Source organism: Acanthaster planci, linkage group LG08 (assembly GCF_054643075.1).
Source record: "Acanthaster planci isolate LZ-2023a linkage group LG08, COTS_SCS, whole genome shotgun sequence".
In the NCBI taxonomy this organism is placed as follows: domain Eukaryota; kingdom Metazoa; phylum Echinodermata; class Asteroidea; order Valvatida; family Acanthasteridae; genus Acanthaster; species Acanthaster planci.
The window spans coordinates 15,542,513-15,561,938 of NC_141784.1; the positions used below are offsets into that span (position 1 = coordinate 15,542,513).

Below are 19,426 nucleotides of genomic sequence, written 5' to 3' on the forward strand. Positions count from 1 at the left end.
CTACCACCGCAGCGATGAGCCACACAGCACTGCTGCATGCTAATCTGGCCCCTATTGAAAAGAGGTCAGCAGTGCACTGAGCCAGGTTCATGAACAAAAGACAGTTGTATAACACCGCACAATCTGGGCTCTGTTTACAAGGCTGCAGGCCTGGCTGAAATACTCGGTCGTCAATGAAGGTCACCTGTCAACTTAGAGTAGTGCCTAAAGATTACTCTGTGCGGCTATAAACGACTGTGAAATGGAATGATGAATTGTTGAAGGATTTTGAAAACGGAAAAAATGATAGTCATGCCAGCCCAGCATCATCAACGTTGAAAAATGCCCCGGCACGAAGTGGTTAACATCAAAAACGAAGATCAAGAATGTATACAATGGTGCCTTAGAGCAGCTCTTAAAAATACACCCCACAAGTTTTACAACCAATTCAAAACAAAACAAGTTATAAAATACACGAAGAAATACCATCAATAGTAAAGATTGCGGTAACACCATGTATTTATCTCTTCTTTGAGTATGTGTAGTTCTGAGAAGAACCGCGGAATAACTCGACGTTTCGAACAGTGTACTCTGTCCGTCTTCAGGAGACTGCAGGATTCTAACTGGGAGTGGAGCTTATATGGTGTAGAGAGGGATCCAGATGTAGGGATTAGCTCGGTGAGGCGTTAAGGCGGGAACAGTGATGGCGGGAACAATGGATGCTGCACTGGACCCTGGGGCTGCATGCCCTGTGTGTGTGTTTACCGGAGCGTGTCAGTTGGAGTTGGCAGTGGGAGAGTGAATAGCTGGGTGTCAAGGGGTATAGAAGACCCATAGGCTAACTGAGGGGGAAACCTAACTAAGGAGTCCTAGGGTATAGGAGACCCATTGGACTGGGATGTGAGGATGGGGCGCCAGATATCGCTGATGTTGAAGCCGATGTCTTGGGGAACTGTGTCGTGCTTGATGATTTCCATGGCTTCTCTAATGCGGCGAGGATACCATCGTTCGATGCTGGTGATAAGTTCAGCTTGGCTCCAGTTGATTTGATGGTCTTCAGTGTGGGAGTGCTTAATTATTGATGACTTTTCCAGCTCTCCCTTCCTACCATGGGCTTTGTGCTCGTTGATTCGGGTAGGGAGGTCCCTGCCCGTCTCGCCGATGTACACTTTGCCGCATTGGCAAGGAATTCTGTACACCCCCGGTCTGCGCTGGGGGTCCTGTCCGTCCTTGTGCGAAGTAAGCAGGTGATGCAACTGTAGTGGGGCTGTGTGAAAAACTTTAATACCATGCTTGTGGAGAATCCGCTGGATTTGGTGTGAGGTATTGCCTAAGTAGGGGAGGGTAATGGAACTAGGGGCCCTAACTAGTTAGCTTTGGGTATAGGAGACTCTTCAGCCGGGGGTGGATCTGGGATCTTGGGTCTTGACTTGGCTTGTATCCGTTACGTTGCAGCGCTGCAGTGATGTGGTGGAGTTCTTGACCGAGGAATTCTTTGTCGCAGATGTTGTGCGCCCTGCGGACCAGGGCCCGGTTGACGGATGACTTTATCTTGGGGTGGTGGAAGGACGTATTGTGGAGATACCTGTCCGTGTGGGTGGGCTTGCGGTAGACAGTGCGTGCTAGGCTGCCGTTCTCCTTTCTGGTGACTTCAACATCAAGAAACTAAATGTTGCCATTACGTTCTTGTTCCATGGTGAATTGGATGCTGCTGTGAAGCCCGTTGAGGTGTTCCAGAAAGAGTTGGAGGTTGTCCTGCCCGTGTTGACGAAAGTATCGTCCACATATCGGAGCCAAACTTTGGGCCTGTGGTCTGGTGTATTGATGGCAAGCTGCTCAAATTCCTCCATGAACATGGTCTGCTGCAAGCCTGTCCTTTGCGATGGTGGTGGCGTCGGAGGTGGGAACATTGGTAAATAGTGAGATGACATCAAAGCTGACCATGATGTCGTCTGGCTGGATGGACCCTGCCCTCAAGGACCGCACAGACCTCACTCCAGAACAGCTACACGACCTGCTTCTCACCTGTGTCAAGTCATCGAGCTTCTGCTGGCGGGACAAATTCTTCGAACAGTCAGCTGGAACCTCCATGGGATCTCCTATATCCCCGGTTCTGGCTGACATGTTCATGGAGGAATTTGAGCAGCTTGCCATCAATACATCAGACCACAGGCCCAAAGTTTGGCTCCGATATGTGGACGATACTTTCGTCATCTGGCAACACAGGCAGGACAACCTCCAACTCTTTCTGGAACACCTCAACGGGCTTCACAGCAGCATCCAATTCACCATGGAACAAGAACGTAATGGCAACATTTCGTTTCTTGATGTTGAAGTGACCAGAAAGGAGAACGGCAGCCTAGCACGCACTGTCTACCGCAAGCCCACCCACACGGACAGGTATCTCCACAATACGTCCTTCCACCACCCCAAGATAAAGTCATCCGTCAACCGGGCCCTGGTCCGCAGGGCGTACAACATCTGCGACAAAGAATTCCTCGGTCAAGAACGCCACCACATCACTGCAGCGCTGCAACGTAACGGATACAAGCCAAGTCAAGACCCAAGATCCCAGATCCACCCCCGGCCGAAGAGTCTCCTATACCCAAAGCCAACTAGTTAGGGCCCCTAGTTCCATTACCCTCCCCTACTTAGGCAATACCTCACACCAAATCCAGCGGATTCTCCACAAGCATGGTATTAAAGTTTTTCACACAGCCCCACTACAGTTGCATCACCTGCTTACTTCGCACAAGGACCAACAGGACCCCCAGCGCAGACCGGGGGTGTACAGAATTCCTTGCCAATGCGGCAAAGTGTACATCGGCGAGACGGGCAGGGACCTCCCTACCCGAATCAACGAGCACAAAGCCCATGGTAGGAAGGGAGAGCTGGAAAAGTCATCAATAATTAAGCACTCCCACACTGAAGACCATCAAATCAACTGGAGCCAAGCTGAATTTATCACCAGCATCGAACGATGGTATCCTCGCCGCATTAGAGAAGCCATGGAAATCATCAAGCACGACACAGTTCCCCAAGACATCAGCTTCAACATCAGCGATATCTGGCGCCCCATCCTCACATCCCAGTCCAATGGGTCTCCTATACCCTAGGACTCCCTAGTTAGGTTTCCCCCTCAGTTAGCCTATGGGTCTTCTATACCCCTTGACACCCAGCTATTCACTCTCCCACTGCCAACTCCAACTGACACGCTCCGGTAAACACACACACAGGGCATGCAGCCCCAGGGTCCAGTGCAGCATCCATTGTCCCCGCCATCACTGTTCCCGCTAATCCCTACATCTGGATCCCTCTCTACACCATATAAGCGGACAGAGTACACTGTTCGAAACGTCGAGTTATTCCCCGGTTCTTCTCAGAACCACACGTACTCAAAGAAGAGATAAATACATGGTGTTACCGCAATCTTTACTATAAATCTAGTTTCTTTCACCATGAAAACCTTTAAGTCTTAAATACCATCAACTTATTCCAAAGTCGACGGTCTTGATTTTATTGGTATCAATTTTCCTATGCCATTATCTCAAATTTCTCACATTGAACAACAAAATAACATCACAATCAATGTGTTTGGATATGAACATCTGGAACCTGAAGAAAAAGATCCCAAAGAAATTTTACCTGATCATGGTTATTTTTTGTTATGAGGCTTTCAAAGAATTTTGTACCTTTAGAAGAAGCAAAACTTCCTCATACAGACCTACTTTATATCATCGGGGAAAAAGAATCTGTAGTTCAAAGTCACTATTGTTGGATCAAAGATAAATCAAAATTTTAAGCACACAAATCATTAAATACAAAGATAAAAACATATTTACGATTGTTGCAATTCACACTTTTATAAGCAAACGGATTTAGATAAACATTTTAAAGAGTGTAAAGGCAAAGGAAGTGCTCCTTGTTTTGTTGAAATGCCAGAAACAGCATCGTTTAATCAAGAGTATCCCATAACTAAATTTAAAAATATTAGGAATCAACAAAACACCAATTGTGATTTAAGCTGATTTTGAATCAATCTTGACCGAGACGAGCGACAAAACTAAGCTACAAAAATATGTCGCTTGTGTTTTTTATTATGTGGTAATACGTTGCGACAACAAAAAAACAGCCCAAAAACTTTATCGAGGCCCAAACATGAGTCAAGTATTCGTCCAAAGTCTCGTAGAAGAACTAGAAAAAATTAATGACATATTTGAAAACCCTGAACCGCTAAAACTCACACATGAAGAAGAACGGCGATATAATAAAGCCAAACGGTGCTGGATCTGCGGAGGGCTATTTTGATTTAACAAACGGGAATGTTTGTGTAAGATTCTATTGGCGACAATCGTCGCTTAAAAATGCAACAAACGTTTTCAAAGTAATCTCAAAGTCAGAGATCACTGCCATGTCACGGGTGTCTTTAGAGGTGCATCCCACTTTAATTGCAATTTACAACTCCAAGTGGTACCTAATGAAACTGTCCTTCCCGTTTTAGAAATACGTGTATGACAATTATACCTTCAATCCTTCAAATTACTATACATCACCAGGACTTTTTTGGGACGCGTTGTAAAAACATTCGACTGCCAACTTGAACTATTAACAGATATAGAGAAACATTTGTTTTTTGAAAAGCTAGGTATTTAAAGTGACGGTGGTAAATGATATTCCAAAGCCAAAAACAAATATCTAGCCGATTATAACCCAAATGAGAATACAAGTTACTTCTTGTATCTAGACCCAAATAATTTATATGGATGGGCTATGAGCCAACCATTACCATTTTCAAACTTAAAATGGGTTGAAAACCTGCAAGCTTTTACCACTGAATATATTCTCGATTAAGATCCCAATGGTTGTTATGGTTATATGATTGAGGCTGATCTCAATGTACCACATCACTTACATAATCTTTCTAACGAATTTCCTTTAGCCCCTAAAAAAAATAAAGATCGAATGCGATCGTTTTAGCCCGCAACAACAAACAATGCTTTTCTTCATTTTACAACTTGAAGCAACCTTGTGACCCATTCTACATTACGCATTCCAACGTTTAACATTTCTTGTGCATACTGAAAAAAAAACCAAAAATAATCATTCGGCCAACGTTCTATAAAATCTTTTGATTATTCCCTGAGATCAATGAACAATGGGTTCACCTACTTGAATTTCAACCTTCTTTTTGGTCAAGACCTTTTTAAACTCGCCTTTAAATTCTGATCCAGAATCCAACATTGCTATTTTAGGCCAAGTCAAAGGAGACCTGTCATAAATCTGTTTTATAGCTTCTAACACTTGATAAGCTGTTTTGCTGGTCAAAGGTTCTGCTTCGTTGTATCTGGAAGCCACGTCGACTACGGTCAAAGCGTATTTGTAAGTTTTCCATTTTACGCCATCCCAAGGCAAATACAACACATCCATCTGATGCATGTCATTGGCTGATTCTTGTTGAAATGTAGTTGGCCTGGGTAGACATGAATATCCAGGTGCGGGTTCACGTACAAAATTTGCCAAATAGCTTGTTTTCTTATAAACCAACTTCTGACCACAGATTTATCTGCACCTGTCTTTTGATGTAAATGATCTTCAGCTCTGTAACCTCTCCGATAGCCTTGCTCCCTATGAAACAATTTAGAAAGATCTTCCTCCATTTTCAATAAAGTTAACCAAATCGGTAAGCAAAAGGAGGTACACAAAACCATACGCCAAAAACAGACTAAAGCAGTTCTACTGAGAATCCACACAAGCTCTCTAACTTTCTGATATTCCGAAGGTTCGTAAAAATCGGATAATTTAGGTTTGGGCGGCAACGGCAACACGTTTTTCCCTGTTAATTCCAAATTAGCATGCAATGCTTCGCTCACATTGACGAATTCCTGTTGCGTTCTTGTCTCATGTGTTCGTTTAAAAAGTCTAACAGACGGACGCGAGTTTGTTCCCAGGTTTCTTTGGCTTGCGCCAATTGTTCCAAGGCAAGGTCATGTCTCTTTCGTTTGGATCCAGTGAATGCCAAGGCATTGACTATAGCTCATCTTACCATCATTAAAACACTCGCCATTTTATTTTATGTATTTTAAAATGGGGACAGAAATTCGGAATATATTACCAGAAATGCGAGCTGATGAAACTAACATCGAGGGCATGCTTGGTGATATGCGAGCCGATATAGACCACATTTGTGACGTATTGGCAGAAATGCCAGCCGAAACATTTCATAACAGAAATCAATTGACTAAATACAAAGGCATGTTTTTTGCAGCCGGTGTGTCCTTGATTGCGTTATCATTTATATTTGGGATTTTGAAATAAACCATTAAATTATAAAACAGTTTATAATAAGACATGGCTAACCAATATACAAAGGAGTTAAACCCAAGTGCCGTTTAAAAATGCCTACAGCTATTAAAGGTGAAAGACGCGAGGTAACAATTACGCATAATCCGAGCTCAATAGCTACGACACATACATTAAACGTTAAATTCCCTACATTGGGGGTAGAAGATGTCGTCGTGCTGGGTACAGCCAAGTTAGCTTTTTAATTGGAACTAGACGGCTCATCAGACGACAACCACACCGTATACAACAACGTCGCACGTTTCCTAATTACAGAACTCAACGTTAGTTTACAAGGCAACAAAATCGTGAGTTACAGAAGCAGATGTCTTTCACAATTTTAAAGACAACTGCAACGCAGTCTAAAAATATGGCTTACTTTGGTTATGAAAGGGAAAATATAGCCAAGTTGCAATTGGGTGCAGCCGACAAAAATGAAGCACTAAACGACAGCAAAGACAAAGCAGTTGCCAACGCTTTTAAAAACAGGCACACAATTCCGTTAGACATTCCGCTATTGACAAACCAGGGGTCATTTTACCCCTCAGGTTTTAAAGAACCACTGACGTACCAACTCATGTTTAACAATCACGACAAAGTGGTTAAATCGACAAACTCTGCTGCGAAATATTCAATTACACATCTAACATTGGAATACAAAGTCGTGACCAACAGAGACTTGGATCAAACTTTGTGCTCCAAGCACAAGGGCAGCATGTATTATCTGTTTGACCGGATCCATTCGTGGAAAAAACAAGCTGTTGACAAGTCTGACACGCTGTGGAATATAAACATCGATCAAATGATTAAAAGTCTGAAAGGCGTCTTGATCTTGTTTAAAGATCCTACAGTTAAAAATCCGCAACGATTTTACAACCCGCTCATTATGAAAACAAGCGTAACCATCAAAGGCAAACCTAATCAATTGCATTCGAAAGGCCTGTTCGAATACCAACACTGGAACAAAGTTCTTTGGTGATTCTGACACCGCATTGGGGCGAGCAGTCATGAAAGACCTCAACTTGACCAGCGTGGACATGGCCAGCAATCTGAAAGATAAATATGCCCTATGGCTTGATTTCAGAAGTTCTGATGATAATTCAGCACATGGATCGGGTCGACCATTAAGGGGGCAGTGAGGCAATATTTCGATTCAGATGGAAAGGGAAGCTGAGATGGCGGGATCGCTTTACATGCATGTTTTCTTGGTCATGGATGCGAAATTGACGGTAGAGGATTTCAAAAGTTTAGTTTATTAAATCCAGTTTAAAATAAAGTAAGCGATGTATAAATCACCACATTGTGCTCTTATAGTCCGAAAAACTGGAAGTGGAAAAACCCAGTGGGTACTTGATTTACTAGAAAGTGAATACAGGTTCGTATTCAAAGCAATTATAATTATTATTATGATTATCAAGAAATAGCAGAATATCTTGAAAAATTACACCCTGGAAAAGTTGCCACAAAAGATCTTCCTAATACTACTAGTGTATTGAGAGCTTTACTAAAAGAAATAGTTGGTATCGACGACTCTGAGACACAAGCTCAACCTGAGACTGGTAACCACCGGACGCAAACAAACGGGTTAAAACACAGAGAGCTTATAGGATTAGACCAATCACTGCAAAAGATTAGAGGTCAATTACAACTTGTAGAAGCTAGAATTGCGAGGCTAGTGAGAAACATAGAAATGACTAAAAACGCTCTAGAAGAACCAGGAATTACACAAGAAGAAAGAGAAAGCAATACTCAAATTTTACACAAATCAGAAGACATGTTAACTGCATTAAGAACACAGAGAGATAATTTAACCTCGGGATTTAGAAATCAACTGGTGATGTTGGAAGAAACAATGCAGAAAGTTCTAGGTAGCAATTTGACTTTAAGCGAACAGGGGTAACAACTGTTAGTGTTTTGTCAGCGATAGGTTTAGCCATTAGTACCCGAGTCAGTTCAAGCATGGCGGCCATGAGAGCTGCTGGTACTCCATCGCCTAATATTGAACCAAAAACGAGCCCAAAACAGGAACCACCGTTAAAAGGAGGCATTCAAGACTGGGTTAACAAAAATTACAGAATTTAGCAAATGTGTTAAAAAAGCTTTACCTGGATTGATTAGAAGTGTATTGAGTTGGTTGTTTAACGTGGCAAGTAAAGCGGTAGGGTGGATCGCTGATCATGTTTGGACTTTGTTTGTTGGTGTGGGTGTTTTGATCCTGACTTATGTTCAGAGAATGTAAGTCGGTTAATAATTGGGCAAAAAATAACTCCCTTTCTCAAAATTGAGAAAGGGAATTTGGTATGCTTTTTACTTTTTCGTTTATTCTACTTCAATACCTCATACAACATACAACCAATTCCAGCAACGGCAATCACTCCAACCGTTAACGACAATTTTTCTTCGTAGGGAAAGTCCAACAGTTTCTTTTCTTGCAGTTCTTTTACCTGAATGGGTGAAATAGGCATTTGATCTGGCTCTATCATTTCAACATTACTTTCTGGGTCTTCAAAGTCAGATGGTGGTTCGGTATGTTCTGGAACAGAACTTGAATTCAACGTTGGATAACCCGTTTGCATGTCAGGTGTTGCGATTTGTAAATTGTTGTTACAACCCTCAAAACGTTCCTATTCTTAGATCCATGTCCGATGGTACGAGATACAAACCAGGTGCAACCACAAAATTCAATGGCGTTTTGGCGTATTACAAGGAGTCTTGAAATTGATCAATCAACTGTTCGGAATAAAGTCCCACAAACCAAATAAGACGGCATCCAACTGTTCAATAAAAGACACTTTATATACAGTTCGATGATCAGTGCCCAAAAACATACATGTATATGTTAAACCTGCATTTGTACGCTTGAAATATGCACATCACACTTTAATTTTCCCCTAAGACTGGCTGGTTTCATGTGCTTTGACCTATTTTTTGTTCTTCCTTACTCGCAATTGTTTTGACATAGTTTTTTCCTGGTAAGTTTCCAGAGCCAGCAGCACAGTTTCTGAAAGCTTCAATTTTGTTAGGATTGTCTGAAGCAAAACCACCACCTTTTCCATCATCTTTATAAAAAGCTGTCCCCAATCTGTTGCTCAATGTATCTCGCGTTTGTTTAAACGACTTGCTTTGATCAACGTTATACAGACGGCACATGTCAATGAACTTGCGGTGGTCGTAGTTGTTATGCAACGTGTCAAATATGTCGTCGCTAGGTATAAGCATGATGCAGTCCAACAAGATAAATTAAAATAATAAACCGCAAAATTAAGCTAGTTTTGATAAAACTGCATAGGATGTCCAACGGTTGACCGCTTCGTCTGTTTTCATTTTTGGTAACTTAAAAGCCAAAGTTAAATTCGGAAACTCGGCAGAAACCAATTGTCTTCATTAACCACAATCGCTAATTGACTTAAGTTAGCTCCCATCTTTTAAATAAAGATTTTAAAAGAGGGGGCGCAGTGGGTTTCACATATCCGTATAAAGGTGGTTGTTCCTCTTCAGAATCTGCCAAATAAGAGACATACTTGTTATTTGCCAAGTTTTTTCATAAGGTCTTTTTTTTAATCTTTTGCCCGTGCATTGGCAATATGACTTCTGCTTTTACTTTGACTTGACGGTCAAATTCTTCTTTGTTCATCTTAAATTCTTCCAATTTGGCGCTCGTCTTGGAGCGAATCTGTTCTCTCATTTCATTAAATTCTTAAGTTCAGACAAAATTAAAACAAATTCTTCTTGAGACACGTCATCAATAGCGCGAGAGATGTATTCCTCGATCATGTTGAGCTCGGCGTCGCAAAGCATTCTGATTTGGTCGTGTTTCTTGGTTTTGTGAGCAAATCTGCGAATCGCGTATTTAACCAACGCATAACATCCAAATGCACCAATAGCGATACCTTCCATCACTACTCCAATGGGTGAAGTAATGCTCCCCATTAAAGCAAGGATACCTATCGCGGCTGATGTGGCACCCAATACTTCAACTCCGTATTCTACATAATTGAGCGTGGTGAGCACTCATTTAATCTTTTTGTAAGAAGTCTCACGTGCATTACGCTCCCGTAAGATTTGCAATTTGATATCTTCGATCTTTTGGAGTCTGTAAACTTTAGTTTCTGCCGCTTCGGTGCTGTTTAACTCTAGCGTAGGATAAATGTTACTTGTCATCTCTTTTTTATTATATACCATTTTTTTAAATGTCTAGCTCGATCGCAATTATATTATCTTTGTTGTTAATGATTTCTTCCTTTTCGTTTCTTAATGAAAATTCAAAATTTGTTAAACGTCCATTTACAAGTGTTTTAACGGTGGTTTTGCTCGGGTCCAACAAGCTACACAACACATCTGAAGGTTGTCTGTTAAAATAATTAAAATGATTATTTCTCGGCACTGTATCCAAAGCTCCTTAAAAGGGTTTGTGTTTATTTTTCCTTTATAAATAACATTTGGAACGAGCCTACCTCTTGGCAAATTCAATAACTTCTTTGCCCAACCGCAATCTTGAGATTTACATCTGTTATCATAATTGTAACTAAATTGGAATCACGGTGAACTTTAAAACTCACACCAGGAATAGCGTTAAAAATAAAATCAGACCAATCTACGTTAAAAAACCCCGAAGGAATAACTACACTCCCATGTTCTCCTCCTTGCAAAAAATCACCAGGTGTTTCTCTCTTGCATAACCGTCGCATGACCGGGGCATTATTCGAACCCATAACTAAAAGGGCCTCTCTGGGTTCGGTTTGTGTGGCTCTAATAGTTCTCGTTCTTTCGTCGGAGTTTTCACCTAAAAATCTTTCTCGAATAAATTCCAAAACAATACCATGTGCTTCTTCGTAAATAGCGATTTTTTCTTGTGACAAAAGCACTAAATATCCATATAAGATAGCTAACTCTTCTTTATTTCTATTATTTGAATCATATAAGGAACTACGTAAATTTAACAAATTTTCTTCTTGTTTCTTGTCAGTTATTTTTTGGTCAACTGAGGCACTAAATTATTCTAGATTCCCTACGTTGTTAGCTTGAAGATAATTTCTTATTATGTCATATAACAAAACAATCGTGTCTGCCTCTAATTCTGACACCGATATTGCAAGTTCAATTCCACGTGTTTCTATTGAAGACAAATCAAAATTAGACCCTGTGCTTGGTAGAGGTGGGTCAGGTATTTCTCGCTCTTCTCTAACTCCACTCGGTCTGGTTCTCGGTCTACCATTTGTATGTGCTGGACTTCCTTTAATTTGCATTTGCCATTCAATTTCGGTGGATTTTGTAATATTAAAATATCCCAGATTAAAACTTACTTTTTGACTTTAACAGATTTGTCACCTTTTAAATTATTGATGACGTTTTCTAATTTAAATTTGTTTTATAATAAACAGTTTTAAATAAGACCTTCTTATATATTTCATAACGGCGTTGCTCCAGTGTTTATCCGAAACTTGAAATAGGTCTTTTACTTTGTCTGCCATTTGGTCCGTAAACAATTCTTTATAACAGACGGCAATAAAAGCATGAAGTGGTTTGACTCTAGAGATCTTGCCTGGTAATATTCGGTTTAGTTTGTGTTCTATGCAGCCCACTTGTTCTTCCGTCAATTGAATGTCTGGTTGTTTAAGTATTTTGTTTGTTTTAGATTTGGGCTTTTTATAAACAAAACGCTGATTGTATTTGCCGCCTACAGTACATTCTCCACTTCGAAGTATATATAAGGGTGTAGTCTTTGAAAACAATCGTAACAATTGACAAATCCATCTTCTATTCTTTTATTGATGTGTGGGCATGTGTCTTCTTTGGTTTTCACATACGCTTCTGGAGGAGGTTTTTTGTTAATTAAATTGTAAAACTCTTCTAAATGTGATGGTAGGTAATAATGAGTCATTGTCTTTTTATAAGTAGTATTTATTTTGTTGTTTTTATCGTAAAAACTTGGTGGGAGAGGAGTTGTGGGGAGGTGGTGGGTATATACCCAGCAGAGCTTGGAGGGGGTTGTGGGGGTTTTGAGAGGAGGTCGGGTAGGTATATGGGAATTACGGCACTTTTTCTTCGCATAGGTATGGGGAAAGTGAATGACCAGGAACCCCATATCTAATACTACTCTGCCAGACGACGTTAAGATACTATTGATGCATATCTCTGTATCTCTGGATTACTCTTATCTATTCTATGTTGCACTTATATGCCTAAGAGTTTTCTTCATCACTATAGCATTGTTGTGTATAAAGCTATTGAATGCAGTTGAGCCCTATCTCATGCATTGTCGTGCTGCATGATTGCTAGAGTTATGCATCACATTTGACCCTTGCGACCCTACATGAATGTGCATAGATGATGGACCTGCAGTGCTCTGCTCTTGCTTTTCCCTTGCTTTGTCCTCCTGACACGCAGGCGAGAGACACTTCCGGCATGCAGCGTACGCACCCCAGCCAGCCTTCTTGCATATGACCTGCACCAGCGTTGCACCATTTCATATTACGTATGCTGCATTTGCACACACTCTGCTTTGAGACGGCGGCAGGGTAGTCCTCATTGGTAAATCCTCTAAAGAGTTACATTTATATTCATGATACGAGAAGCCTGAATTCTCTGTAAAAGGCGAAGATTTTCTCACTCTTGCCGTCTTGCTTCCTGGCCTGACCACGCATTGTTGTGCGACACTGACCACAAATTGTCGTGCGATCCAATACATGTTAGGGGCAACAGAGTGTTGATTAGCCTAGTCACAAAACATGAGACGAACAAACACCACTTCATTCACCACTTATCTTTCCCAGCTGGAACGATCAGTTATGACCTTATTGATAAAGATCTCTGTGATCTCTGCTTTATCCTTTGATAAAGCAGTACAATTAACCACACATTTTGGATAATGGGATTGATTAGCCAAAGCTAATCTGCTTAAATCTGTTTTTCGACTACTTCCTGTATCACCTGATGATTATGAACTGCTCGGTTTTAAATTTGATGGAATGCACTATTACGATGGGTGCTTACCAATGAGTTGTATCATTTGTGTTTCCTGTTGGAAAAATTTGGCACATTTTTGAAATTTTGAGTTAACTTGGTTTGCAACTTGGCATATGTGACTCACTACCTTGACGATTTTACTTTTGGGTAAGACTGAGTGTGGATTGTGCCCATTTACTTGATACATTTAATACTATTTGCGGAGAGCTTGGAGTACCCTTGGCACGAGAAAACAATTGGCCCAGTTAAGACTATAACTAGTACTGGAGATCGATGCAATTGCAGGACAATTTTGAGTTCCCCAAGAGAAGGTTCAAGTACATGTAATTACTCATCGAATTCAGAAAGCGTCGAGTAAGCACAAAATGTCCTTAGTTGAAATTCAGTCTTTAGGTCCCCTTACTTTCTTGTGTAAGGCAATTCTAACGGGCCAGGCCTTTTTGCGGTACTTAATTATACTAACTAGGGGCCTCAAGGCACTGCATCACAGGGTTTTCATGTTTCCTGAGATGCACAATTGGATTTACTGACATGGTTGGACATCCTTATTCACTATAATGGCACATCAGTATTTGCTGCTTCTGACTGGCAATCAAATGACGTGCTGGAACTATACACTCATGCAGCTGCAAAGCATAGGCTTTGGTGCATACTTTCTACTCACAAATTTTATGAGGCTAGATTCCTGGCTGAGTGTTACATCAGCAGGAATTGCAACGTTTCAACGGAATGATTTTTGTATGTATGTGGGTAATTGGGTTACGCCTAACCAACTGAGTTTATTACACATCCATGTACAGTACCCCCGTCACTTTGGCTCTGTACCCAGCTAAGTCTTGAGTCTGGCACCTGTTGGGCCAGTGGTTGATCACTCTGTAGTGGTGAAAATAGCCAGGTACCAAGAGACATTGGTATATGGCAAAATAATAGATGAAAAGTTGACTGAAATAAAAGAAATTCACGTGACTAAGGCATAACCACTTTTTGAATTTGTGTGTTGTCTTAGTGTTTCATTTTGAGTCTGAGTACAATTGTCTACTTTTTGTAGATTTTATATACATGTAATTTTGATTGCTTGTAAAGCATTTGAGATTTTTGTGGAGACACAAACCAAGTCTTTCTAAATTCATCTAAAATTGTATGAATTTTTCCTTAAATATTTTTGTAGATGAGAGTTATGGAGTCACATATAAGATGGCCGTCAAAACTAGTAATTTGCAATCTCTGCAGGCCTTCCCGCAAACGTGGAACAACTTTCATCACGCACACAAGGAGAATAATGAATGGTAAACTGATTCCTACGCTAAAAATAGCAAGAAAGACATGGAATGGCCGGGAGCCAGTAACCACCCATGACAACATAATACATTCAGAATTTTGACAACCCCAAAACAAGAAATGATCAAAAACTTCGGAAACATTTTCGCAAGTTAGTTCACAAAATTAGATTGCTCTTCATGCATATGCATTTTTCAATTTCATGTACTCAGGTTGAGGTCTCAGTGCATATGATTTCCGCAGTCCAAGGAAGCCTGATTTTCTGTTGGATGGTCACCAGACTCACAGAGCAATGGCCGGTCCATGAAGACAAGCCATTTCAGCTGATGCACCGCTCTGTAATACAAAAAAATCCTGACAATATTTTGCATGTTTTTATCTGGGACATGATATTTGAATTTCAAAGTGTTGTAAATGAGAGCACTGTAACTTACAAGCAAGTTAAATGTACACAGTTTAGCAGCCAGGGATGGGAGAAAGAACTTTTATACTGAGAACACAATCTTTAGGAACACTGTAACAGGAATTTGGTTATGTGCAGCATTCAAATGGTCGCCATCATGCTTACTATTGTTACACAGGAAGTTCTTGGTTTACAAGTGTGTATAAACTTTATTGCTTGCAGAAATACAAAGTTGGTGCGCGTGATCGCAAGGTGGTTCTATGCAGGCCTATGGTCAAAGCAAGGGACAAAGAGGTCACTATACTGGAGCATGTACACAGTGTATCTTACTCATCTGGGGTCTGAGTGGAAAATGACCTAACTATGTGGGTGGCTGGGTAATCAGGGCTACTGCATATGGGTGTTGCCTAGCACCACTCCTGGCCCTACTCATAAATATTTCATGTAAATGTATGAGAGGGGACAGAGCGCAAAGTGCCTGGCCACACTATAATACTGAATGAAAGAATCAAAAATTTTTAATTTTGAATGGCCCCTTACTGCTGATGTAAGCAGTAGGCAATTATCTCTCACTGTAGTTAAAGGACCCACCCAGATAATAAAACAGACCCAATCAAGTCCCAATTATTACTGTATGTTTCTTGATTGTTGCTGAATAAATCACTATCACATTGTGCCAACAATCCTGTTGTCAAGGAGTATTTCTTGCAGGTGCAATAGTGTTGTTCACAGAAGGTAACCACAGTCATCAGAATTGGCAGTATATTTCCTCCAAATGGACCTACTATCTTGCCCTAAGGCAGTCTCTGAGTGGCCTCTCATCTGGAGAGAGCTTGGGTTTGGGAAGATCAGCTACACTCTAACAGGTTTTAGACAGGTTCCAACAAATTTAGGTTTGGCCGGGGTAGATCCCCGCCATGGTGTGATGAGAACATTAGTTTGGTTTATTGAAGGACTCGGACTCAGTTGGACATGGACACCCGTGTTAACCTGTAGGGCTTCGTCTGCGAAGTGGTGGACCCAACTACAACACAGGTAGAGCCAATGATTTTCTGCGATCGTGGAAAATGGACACAATTTGCAGAATCAACACTTTGAAATGGAATCCACTGCTTGAAACGGAACTTGCAAAATTTCCCTCTAAGAATGGCTTAAAAAGTAAAGAAAACTTTCTGCAAAGTACTAAAAAATAAATGTCTACCAAACCCTTTTCAAAAACTTGTGAATGGACCCTCGGAGGAGTTCAATAAAGAGTGAAGTTTTTGGTCACAAACATACATTTATGGCTCAGATTTAATGTTAACTTTCTGAATTTTGTCGCACAACTGCCAAATAAAATGGCGGGTCAATGTCCAACATTAACATATTGTGATCAACGACTGCTAAATGCAAGACCTACTATGTGACTTTCACTGTACATGTACGTAATCTGATTTCATACATCAGGAGTGGCACATGAATTGTCCGTTGATTGATCGTAGCTAGTTTTGGCAATCGCGCGCCCTTGGGGAATCAAGGGGTGAGGGGTGCAGTATTTGTTGTCTGGATTTTCTTTTTTTTAAGTTTCATTACAGAAATTTAAAAAAAAAGTTGGAACCATTGCAGAATATTTCCGAAAAATACTGTTACTATTTTTTTGGGGGGGGGCAATGTGGTTGGGCAAATGGTTTCCATGCATAGTTAAAAACTTCCTCTCCCATTTCATGCTTACAAAGGTATGAAACGGACTTTGAATTTCTGAAGCGGAATTCAGGCTTTGGCGAAACAGAAAATACCCATTTTTGAAATGGCAAATAACTGGCTCTACACAGGTCTGAAAAACAAGTACACTGCAAGGCCCAAAAGAAACATGTTTCAATTGCACAAAAAAAGGTTCAATATAATCTGCATGTTGGACATCGTACATCTAGTTTCAAATATATTGTTTCATCCAGGTATTTCTGACCATTGTGCCATCATGTGTTTGCTGTCTATGCAGAAGCATGAGCCATCACTTGCCTCGATAAAGACAAGTAAACTTAAATCTTTCAACATTGTTGCATTTCGTGGTGACCCAGCTGCAGAACTTTCAGACACGAATATCGTAGCACTGGATGTAAACGCTTGTGTCCAGAACTACGAGCAAATTGTGGGCTCTCTGTTTGACCGCCATGCACCAGAGCACACTACGACTGTTAGATTAAGTCCGGACAGCTCATGGAGACAACTTGAGAGAAAGTGGAGACAGTCAAGAACTGAAATCAACAGGCAGATGTATCAGGAACAGAGACTCTTTCTCAATAAACTGATTAATCGGGCAAAAGTTGAATATTATTCATCATACATTACAGAGTGTAAAGGTGATCAGACAAATTGTTTAAGGTTGTAAACAGCTTGTTGCAATAGGAAACCACTATTGCCTACTTTTGTTTGTGATGATATTTTGATTGAAAATTTCTCAGCATTCTTTCACTGAAAAATAACTACCATTCGCAGTGAATTCACCGAAGTGGGGAAAAATTGACTAGCAGTTTCCAATCAAGTATACTGCTAAATTTGACCCTACTTCTGTTTCAGAAATTGTCAATGTTGTTAATAATTCACCTGTCAAGTCATGTGCTCTTGATCCTGTACTGACTTTTGTTGTTCCAGGGTGTATTCATGTTTTGGCTCCGTCCCTTGTTGAAATTGTTAATAAGTCTTTTGAGCCACGGGTTTTCCCAGATAGTTTAAAACTGGCTTGCATTCACCCACTACTTAAGAGAGCTGATTTAAACACTGAAGCCTTAAGTAGTTATAGACCCATTGCAATCTTGAAGTTTGTTGGGAAAAACATTGAACAGATAGCTGCATCCCAACTGCTTGATGTTATAAACGATCATTGCTTATCCAACAAATTTCAGACAACTTATAAATTGCTTACAGTGTTGAATCTTCACTCTTACACGTTCAAAATGACATCTTGTGTGAAACAAATGAAGGGCGAGTAACTGCACTCGTCCTTGATCTCAGTGCAGCATTCAACACTGTTGATTATTTCATTTTGCTTCACAGACTTCGTGATATCCTTGGGGCACATGGAAAAACACTTGAGTGGTGTCAGTCATATCTCCAATCTAGACCCAAGTTGGTTGAAACTGGAAGCTGTAAATCCGACTTAGATGTTCACGATTTTGGCCAGAGACCTTGGGTCATTTTTGATTCTACAGTGTCTTTAGACCCTCATATGTTTCAAGCATTGTTCGTTCAACATCATTCCATATTCATACTGTAGGTAAAATATTCCCACAATCACAAATTGATCATCTACAGTTTAAACAGAATTCAGCTGCTCATACCATTACTATCTTCAGAAAGACTTGTCACATTACACCGATTCTACAAGAACTGCACTGGTTGCCTGTTAAGTTCAGAATCATTTACAAGATGCTCTTATTTGTCTACAAATCACTCTCCAGTTTGGCTCCCGCATATATTGATGACTTATTACAGCCTTACAATCCCACGCGTTAGACTTCGATCCAGTAATATGATTCTTCTTAGAGAACCCAAGTCATTTCATTCATGGGGAGGTTGCTCTTTTTCATGTGCTGCACCTTGTCTTTGGAACAATCTACCAGCATGGTTACGATCTTCCCCTTCTCTCCTGCAGTTTAAGAAGGATCTGAAGACTCATTTTTTCTATTAGACTTTTAATTAATTTCACTGTAATAGCACCTTGAGCATCTTGGTGGATCTGTGTGCTCTATAAATCGTCAGTGTTCAAACAATGCTTGTTAAAAGGTGCATCCAAACATGCTATAAGAAATAGCTGGTTAATTCAGTGACAAGCTGTACACCATAACTCACATGCCCTTCCTAAAACCTCTGAATACATAACATAAGAGGACAGTTTTGATTTGGTTGTTTTCTAGAAGCTCTGCCTCAAATGCATTAGGAAAAACCTAATCATAAATTAATTTATAGCTTACATGAAATTTAGCAAAACTTACTGGTGTGTGCGGATCTAAATTCAGCATGACATTATCAAGCTGCTGTCTCCGGTCCTTCAGATACTTGGACTGATGCCAGGGATAATTAATAGAAGTCCCTGGCCTTGAGGAATCCAGTTGAGCACCTGTGTTAGGGGGTCAAAACAACCCAAACATGAAACTAAACAAAAAGAATTACTTAAAAAGTTAAGTGAGTGACAGGTGTTTGAGTGAAACTGTAAAAAAAATAGAAACTAAGTGCTTAGTAGTTAATTATGTTTAACTGTATACTACAGTGTATCACACTGTATGTGTATAGTATGGAGCACATACAACACTTTTCTGGATTAGTGTACACAGAACCATACATGCCACAAGTCTTCAAAAACAGGACACAGGCTATACCACACATCTTGAAAATCAGTTGAATAGCTGTTTTCTCAGATTTTTCTCCTTCTGGCCTTTTATAGTCAAGGAGTACGGCTGGCATAGTTTTTTTTTCTCACCTTCC

The 19,426-nt window shown here is 40.5% G+C and overlaps 1 protein-coding gene across 9 annotated transcripts in view; it reads right to left on the reverse strand.

The window, feature by feature from the left end:
* Window positions 1–19,426, reverse strand: part of LOC110980156 (MYCBP-associated protein-like) — a 287,473-nt gene that overhangs the window by 140,845 nt on the left and 127,202 nt on the right. For all 9 annotated transcript variants that reach the window (XM_087139862.1, XM_087139860.1, XM_087139861.1 and 6 more), the window contains one exon: window positions 18,937–19,061. In XM_087139862.1, coding sequence (XP_086995988.1) covers window positions 18,937–19,061 — 125 coding nt within the window. The remainder of the gene's footprint in view (window positions 1–18,936; window positions 19,062–19,426) is intronic.